At 29.5% G+C, this 9,375-nt stretch overlaps 1 protein-coding gene across 1 annotated transcript; it reads right to left on the minus strand.

Annotated features, from left to right (window-relative positions):
* Positions 1-1,550: 1,550 nt before the first annotated feature.
* Positions 1,551-5,590, minus strand: LOC145971589 (uncharacterized). The gene is made up of 3 exons (XM_083099438.1): positions 5,137-5,590; positions 3,492-3,597; positions 1,551-2,381 (listed from the first exon to the last, which is right to left on the minus strand). The coding sequence occupies exon 3, from the start codon at positions 2,379-2,381 to the stop codon at positions 1,959-1,961; it is 423 nt and encodes a 140-aa protein (XP_082955564.1). The 5' UTR covers positions 3,492-3,597; positions 5,137-5,590; the 3' UTR covers positions 1,551-1,958.
* Positions 5,591-9,375: the final 3,785 nt, after the last annotated feature.

A 9,375-nucleotide genomic window follows, 5' to 3' on the forward strand; every position in this document is an offset into this window, starting at 1 on the left:
TTTAAATGGCATCTTAATTTTTTATTAATATTATTTCTAATGTTATTGTTTGAATACATTTTATGTTTTATATTCCATTGACAGCAAAAGCAACACGCCGCGAGCTGGCTTTGATCGCCCATCAGTGAAAGCAACACACTACGAGTGAACTTGGTCATCTCACACGGGCTTTGACTGCATGCTTGACTTCACAAAAAGCTGTAAAAGTATCAATCTCTGCAATGACAATCTTTCAATATATTGTTGCAAACTTTTTACTAAAGTATATTATAATTTTCTTCGTTCTTTAAAATAATATTAAACTCTCAGCAACATCAAGCAGATAAAATCACATACTATTAATTTACTATTAATTTCTTAATGATATAATAATAAAAATTTGCTCGATGATGAATCCTCATCGAAATAACGCAGAATAACGTATATAAAAATAATTAATCAGTATCGAAGAAAAAAGGCAATAATAAATTTCTAGATATATCTAATATATTTTATAAAATTTAAAAAACAAAACTGATATGTTATAAGTATCGTATCTTTCTGAATCCTTAAAATAACAACGTACAGCGAGCACCTGATGTCAATGACGTGTATATCGACATATATGAGTATGTGTGTATATATTATAGTCGGCTATACTGAATGATTAAATTTGGCACAGTTACCTACCATTCTGCTCAACGATGCACATGTTCCATGCATTCGCTCATTCTGAAACCGCGGGCATTGTGCCGCTCAAATTGGCACATCTCTGATACGAAAGTTCTGCAGTATTTCATTGTTACTTAGGCTATGCCAACGAGTGCTTTTCCGCGATACACTACTTGCGCGACAGCTTAGGGAAAGACGTTTTAAACGTTCCGTCATTGCAATTGGCATTTTTCTCTTCATTTGAAAAAAATTTGAGAACGTTGGATATTTTCAATTTATATCCTAATTAATATGTAAGTTAAAATTAATCCTAACGTAGATAAACTATATTACATATATATTTATATTACATGTAAAATATACAAATATTAGGTAAATATGCGTAATATGTTACTTTCTTTATTCTTAATTTTTTAAATTTTTAATCATTAAAAATTCCAAAATTATTAATGCCTTGGTAGCTCTTGATTTGTATTTATGAAAGAGAAGGTGAATGCAGACAAAATTAAAAAATTGAATGTTGTGATCTCTTTGAAAAGCCTTTACTAAACAATGCTTTTGAAAATATCTCGAGAATATGAAGAAGACGAGAAAGAGAATAAAGTCAGGTCTTTATAAAGATGTTTAAGCCTTCAAAGTTAGGAAAAATCTCAGAAAACAAGTACTCAAATATGGATGGAGATTGTAACAATTAATATTTAAAAAATCAGTTCGACAACAACTATTGATTTTTCAATTCTTTTTCAATTTTTTAATCCTATCTTTTGTCTCATATAACGTCCGAAATGTATTTATAATATAAATATTTTATTTCTATTAAGTGTAATTTTAATTTTTTTATGCGAAAATTATCAAAAATCTGTACAAACAATAAATTAAATGATTAAATTCCTGAAACTAATTATTTATTAAATCAATTATATCATTTAATTTTCCACGAAACGGCGTCATATAATTTCTGTGTACTGAAAATGAATCTGCTGGAATATGACACATATTATTGCTTCCATCCAAACATCGAGATGAGAAATAATCTAATAAATTTTCAAGATTATTCAATTTTTATTATAAAAGCGAAAAACGACTATGGTACATATTCTTTCGAAATCGTCCGTAAAAGTTAAAAGAACAGCACGTCTCTTATAAAAGAAATTTATGTCACGAGAGAAAAATATGAAAACATATCATATTCGCGATTATTTCAGAGGATATGAAATTACGTCAACGACACAACGACGACCACGACGATCACGAGATTTGTACAAGGGGACAAGGACAGTGGTTGGCTCGATAATCCTAATGCGGCATCAGTGGCTTCCTTGAATGCCACCATTTGGTATAGCGGTCTTGTTCGGGTATTTGCCGTAGATCCTGCCGCTTCTAGTGACCCTATAATGGATCTGCGGTGCGGCTTGAATCATTGACATGTCGTCGGACATGTGCGGACCGTCGCCGGTGTACAGACGTTTCGCTCGTCGTACACCAATGGCCTTGTGCTTGTGTAATTGCATCAGGCTGTGTCGCTTTTGCTGCTTCAATATCATTTTCTGATTGATCGCCAGACCGGCGTTGCGTCTTCTTCTTAGCAACCTTAGCGGCGAAACCGCCAGAATTGCCCCGGTGATGCGACGTCGAAATTGCCACAATAGAACGGCCGTCGCGAACCAGGCGAACCATGGACCGGCTCTGGGATTCGGAACTGGCCCCTCTCTTGACCAGAGAAATAACATCTGGAAAAGAGTTAAATGTTGTGACATATTTTAATATAATTAAGAATTAAATAAATTACAGAATGGAATAATGTTTTTTTAAAAAATCAATAAAATAAATTATTTTATTAATAATTATTAATTTTAAAAAATCAATAAAATAAATTATTAATAATCAATAAAAAAATAAAGTCCCAATGCATTATTAATTGTATTGAAGTTACAATTAATTAATTAATTTTTCCAGAATGAAATTGCAAGGTTAAATTAGATAATTGCATAAATAGCAAAATGTAACAATTTTTGACATATTGATAATTTGATAAAAATGATAAAAAATTAACAAAATTTATTTTTTAATAATTTTATATTAATTTTATTATTGAAAAGTATATATACTTATTAATACTTATTAATATCTTATTTTTTATCAAATCGGTGTTTATGTAATCTCATTAATAAATTTTTGCGTTATTTTTCGATGCTACAAATATAAATCATAAAATTTTATACATAAATAAGATTTAACGTTCTACAAATATACGCAATAAAATATATAAAAATATTTAATTATTTAATTATATTATTCATAAAAATATCTAATTATTTAATAAAATATATAAAAATATTAAAATATAAACTAAATAAAATACTAAAACTAAAATAATTTAAGCAAACGTAGTCATAAAACTATATTAAATTAATAATACAGTAAAAAAAGAAATTGGATATTCATCGTGTAACAAATCGTTGATGTCGCGGTTTGTGAAATTGACAGGTGATTTATTCGATCTCTTATACCGACATTAGTTTGAAGATTGCACTAGAAAGCATCGTGCGGTTACGATCGATTTCACGGTCGTCGTAGGTTTTCAAGGCTGTGCACCTTGAGATCCACGTGTGGATCCCAAGTAATTCGCTTAGAGAGCCCCTACGTCTCGAACACGTTCGCTTGTTCGCTGTCGGACAGCGTTTTCGACTTTTATAGCTCCGCGACATCTCCGTCGTCGTCGTTCGCGTGTGCGCGCGTAACCTTGCGCTCTTTCTTCTTTCTACCAAAGTGACCCATTTGGAAGAGAACTCCCGGGGTAAATTTCGCATTGGTCGCACGTTTTTACTGTCGGGACTGACCTTATAGATCCACTCGCTGATGTTCTGCCTGAAACTAGGAGATGGGTCGACTATCCGAAACAGAATGGCCGTGAATACTGACTCGTAAAAGACCGCGATGTGGTATCTAGATTCACAAAAATAATATTTTCCAGTTTTATTTTAAATTATTATAAAAATAAATTATTATAAGAATGCAACCGCATTTTTTTATGATAAAATGATTAGAAATTTGCCATTATTATTAAATATTATTAAATATCGTCATTTTGTTTCGAGATGAGTAAAGAAGTTTGATTAAATTCTCTCTTTCTCTCTAAAATATTATAAAATAATAAAAAGAAAAAATTAAATTAAAATAGAATTAAGGAATTGTAAATATCGACAAATATGTAAGTATCTATTTCAAGAAGAGAGAAAGAGAGAGCGAGACATAGCAACATTAAGCTAGTAATATATAAATCGATATAAATCTATAATTCAACGTAGTTATGTTGCCGACTGCAGCGGCTTAAGTAGCTACAAAAAAAGTAAGGATTCAATTCTTATCGACGAAAATATGAAACACGACTGCAGAATATTTTCTTGACGATAGAACCAACATTTCATGTTTCAATTCTGGGGCGGAATAACATGGAAAAAATTGTCCGAGAACAAATAGATGTGTTTATTGAGACGCATAATGCGTCATGTATGTTTAAGCTACACGGTGTCCAAGATACATCGATGATATTTGTAAAGCATATTCGATGAATCAGCGAAATCGCTGGAAAAGTATAAGGGAGGTCAAGTGTGATAGTAGAGATACATTTTAGACACCCCGTTATACGATGTCAAGGCAAACGGGATATTCTACGTTTCCGCGAAATAGATGGAAAAGACTGTATTTCATATGCAAATCGACGTTTCTCGAATCATTCGTTAAAATATATGGAGATGGTTTATACGATGGGCCGCTTCCAAGAAACGCTTGAAGCGGAAAGACACATATACATGTTACGATTTACATCGCGCATATAACAGTAAAAATGTGGCTATTTTTAAAAATTTCTAGTATAATCTGTTGTTTAACTTGATTGAAATTATATATAAATTTAAATTTAAAAAAAATTTTATTTTAAATTTATCCAAATCTTCTCTCTCTCTCTCTCTTTCTTTCATAAAAATTTATTTTTGAATATTTAATTTATAATTAACTGTCAATTAAAATTTTATTGAGTTAATTAAAATTAATTAAAAATAAAATTTTGTTATTTATATATTAATACACATCCATTTATACATTTTATATCTCAAAGTTTCATAATTCTTAATCATTTATTATTCAAAGAATATAATATTCTAAATTATATATAAATAATAATTAAAAGATTAATAAATAAAGGAGAAAAAGCCTTGGGCAGGCATCCTTTTTTCAACAATATTTTTTATACATTTCACACAAAATACAAGATAATAGTAAGACATATGTAATCTGGAAATTAATTTAAATAAAGATCATAAATAGATAAAACAAAATATTTTGATTAAAGTTAACTTTAAATACATTTAAGTATATTTTATCTGAAAAATTAATGTTTAAAAAAATTATTAATTTGTATTTTAATTATATTATAATATTATGGAATTATATTAACGATGTATTATTGATATAACTTATATATACCTCGTTTTCAGTTACATCAAGTATTCCAATTAAAATGTCCCTTCAATATTCACCCCAGAAAATTCTCACTGCTGACGCAGTGACATTCAAGTTTGTTTGTCGACTCGTGACGGTGGTAAATAATTCGGCAGAAATTGTTGCTGTCAGAATGAGGATGCCTGAGTGATGGTAAATAGATCTAACCAGGAAGCTATTACTGACATTGATGATTTTTAACGATGGAGACTTTTCTTCCGATCACGCGATGACCTCTTATATTAATCAGTTTTCGGCTTCTCGCCAATCTCCGGGAGGCTGAGACTGCGACAAACTCGATGGTTTTGATCATGTGAAAAAATTCTATCAAAAATACGAGAAAGGGATATAAAAAGTTGTAAAATAGCATATAAAACGAAGAAGGAGAGCGCGAGAATTTAGACAAAGGATGGTGCCGTTCTTGGTTAATTGTCTGACATTGGCTGGTAAATATAGCGATTAGTCGACATCAATTTGAGCAAAACTTCGTTAGAGCAAATATTAAAATTTCGTATATCAAGACATGATAACGCACATTAACGAGGTTTTAGCCATGCTTCTGTATAATTTTATAGAAATCAACAGCCTCGAGTCCGAATATATAGACATATTTATCTATCCTATCAAATATGTCTTTTGAATATTTAAAAAAAATTTGATAGAATGAAAATATGTCTTTTTCAAGAAACATGTTATTAAAAAATAAATAAATAAATTAAATTAATAGATAGATTAATATTAATTTTGTAAATATGTATTGCTAATTTTAAATTGTAATAAATATATACACAAACATGTGTGCTTTAAATTATATTTTTATTTTAATAATAACTAGAAGATATAAAAAAGTACTTAAATGATTTTATTTTATTTTTTTTTCACAGTATTTTATATTTGATTGCAGATTGCATCAACAAAAATGTAATAAAATGTTTTATAAAAAGCTTTTCCGTGAAATATAAAACTATAATACCAGTTTGCTATAGAGTTAAATAACAAAAATTGTTTTATAAATTATTTTACAATTAAGACATTCTATTAAAAATTAAATATTTTTATATTTCTCTATTTTATGAAAAATTAAATTATATTTAAATATCAAAAGTATAAAAATTTTTTACCTCACGTAAAATGCTTATAACATCTGAATTATCCCCATCGTTTCAGCATACCGAGAAAAACATTTCCTTCGTCATATTGAAGTTCCACCTATTCCAGCCTTGCCACCCTTTCGCCGTCCTATTGCTGTTTCCCGTGACGTCACGGGATCGTGTAGGTCAGTAGGTCAAAACCTGGATACGTGACTCGAGTGCAATATATGTATCCGTGTGTTTGCGTCATACATTGGGTGTACAAGAATTAGAGAGCATTAGATACTGACATAGCAAACAGACATAGCACATTAATCCAGGAATAGTCTCATGTTTGATGGTGAATGGTTTAATGGACAATATTTCATCGGCGAGAATCTAATTAAAAAAAACTATACATATAATTATGCTATTTAATTATGAATAATACTTCAATAAATATACTTCAAATGTCACATCGTGAACCTCGGCTTATTACTTCGGCTTATTACTTCGTACTGACCTATATCTCTTATTTACTACAGAGAAAGAAAATAAAAAAATGTATATAATATATTACACAAATATATATACTGTGTTTTATAATTAATGAAATATTAAAAATTTTGTATATAAAAAATGAGAAAAATATTAGTAACAAAATAATAAATAAAATAAAAAATAGAAAAACACACTGATTTTTTGATATACTTATTACTGATATTTGTACATATTTCTAATTTTTTATAACAAAAAAATTATACATATGTATATTATATACATTAATGATAAATTTTGCAGAATATCAAAATATTCTAAATATAATAACATAGACGACAGCTTATTCTGCAAAATGTATAATGCAAAGAAAAAATTTTCTACAACCGTATATAAAATGCATTATATCGCAATTATCTTCTACCAGGAGTATGAAAAAAAGTAATAATTTATTTATTTTGCAATCGAGACATATAGATCGTATCTTTGATTAAGTTCTCCGTAATTTGCTTTCACGACGGAAGCTACATCTTGTTATTTACGATACCATCTATCATTGATATGCAAGCCTCAAGGCATTACGATTCATAAAATCATTTCTTATGAAATGTACATTCTGAGATTGCAGATATAGGGAGCTGGTACAATTCATGTAAATTAATCAAACGATAATTACGATGAAAAAGAGACATAAAAAATTAATTCTGGATTGATTAAAATAGCAATTGTGTCTTTAAAAAAAAGTTACAATTTATTTATTTATTCCTTAAAAAAATTAAACACGTTTGAGATTTTATTTATTAAATTTAAATTATTGCAACATTTTTTTAACGATGTCTTATACCTATTTTATTATTAAATAAAAGTGCAAATATTATATTATTTTTTTAAATTTACAAGAATTTATACAAGAATATATATTATATATATATATATATATATATCTATTTAATAAAATGTTTAGTAAAAGTATGATATATTATAAAATATTATAAAATGTAATAAATGAGAGTTAATGTTTTTATTTTAAATAAAAATCCTTTCCTTAAAAAAGATATTAAATCGTCGATAAATTTGACCTTTGTAGATTTTTCACATAATTTATAAAAATACAATATATATGTATTTTTTATCATGCACATAAAATGCAAGCAACGAATTATTATCATGAGATTAATTTTTGATTATGTTGTTGTATGTTTCCTCTCGAGAAAAGGTTAAAGTTTATGGCGTCGTTATAACTTCAGCAACTATTAATTTCTTCCGCAACATTACTTTCCTCCACAGAATGGAATTTTCTATGCTTTATGGAAAATATTGCATAGAGATATGCGTACTTATGATTTCTTTCCTCAGTGTTTTTCTTATGCGTGTCTAAGAATTCAGTCATGAAAATGCAAATTGAAGAAACAGATTTCAACGACGCAGATTTCTACGATGCTAAAATTTTTATAGTACCTTTCGCGGTATAATAAGTTACGTTACACAAGTACAAACATCCTTAAATTAAAATTGACCTTAGCTCGAGTATATTTTTCTAACTTTTAAATAAGCTCTAGCTCGTTTAAAAATATGCTACTGACAATTTGTGCAAATTTTATAAGAAAAACATAACGAATAAAAATTATACGAAAAATGAAAATTTGATTAAGAAATTTTTATAATATTTTAAAATTTTATATAATTTAATTTTATTATAATTTAAAATTTTAGTTTTATAATTTTATATAAAGCTTTAATATAAAGTAAATTTTGAAAGTTTAAAAATGTTTTAAAAAAAGTTAACTGATTTTTCTTTCATATTTGATAACGTAAGACTGCCATGACTCACAAGTCATAATTTGGAGCGGGGTCTAAAGCTAACTATGGGAATAACTAATCGTTGACCAACGTTATGATTGCTCACGCACAGTTCGATGAGTCTGCAATTGATTGTCAAGACAAACCGGTCGGACGAATTATCGACAGAATAAAATGTGCGCGAGCAATAATTAATGAGACGGTGTCTACGATGTCTCGATAACGAGGCTTATCGTACGCAGCGCAGAAAGAACGACATTTAAAAGAAAAAGAAAGCACTTTTGCGATCGCAGCGAGTTCGATTAACATTCCTGTGCAGTGTTGGCAGCATTAATCATAAGCATTTCATTTGAGCGCACTGGCACTGTCCGAATGAAACATTACTTCGGCTTCACTGTGTCCTTCGCATTTAAATGAGTACATTTATCTGGCTCTTAAATAGGAAGTGTAACAATATAAAGAGAATAAGAGGGGCAGAGAGAAAGAGAAATTTATAATAATTTTCCTTCCTTTTCCTCCGTAAAGTTTATCCATCTGTTCTAAGAAATACCTCATACTCAACATTTTGTACGACGACAAAGCCATGAAACCGTACCATCGAAGCACCGGGGAGATCGCGAATAGATGAGGAGGGTAGATCGTGCTCGTGGGAATGAGCGTCGCGGTATATTATCCTGCCACATTGATTTATCTCTTGCGACATGCTTCTGTGTTTTGTGTGCCCCCCGTTCTCCTCTAATGGGCAATAACGTGACGATGATCCGCGCAATTATTCCGCTCCTCTCCGTTCGCCCCCAGTCAGCGAGGAACGAGCAAAAAAGTAACGGAGACCTCGGTTGCAGCCACTGCACCACTG

Source organism: Camponotus vicinus, unplaced genomic scaffold (assembly GCF_025532165.1).
Source record: "Camponotus vicinus isolate PSW18456_S1 unplaced genomic scaffold, iyCamVici1.0 SCAF_5, whole genome shotgun sequence".
NCBI classification, from domain to species: domain Eukaryota; kingdom Metazoa; phylum Arthropoda; class Insecta; order Hymenoptera; family Formicidae; genus Camponotus; species Camponotus vicinus.

Excerpts from the sequence above, each read along its gene's own strand:
- LOC145971589 (XM_083099438.1), bottom strand. The coding sequence starts at position 2,381 with ATGTTATTTCTCTGGTCAAGAGAGGGGCCAGTTCCGAATCCCAGAGCC.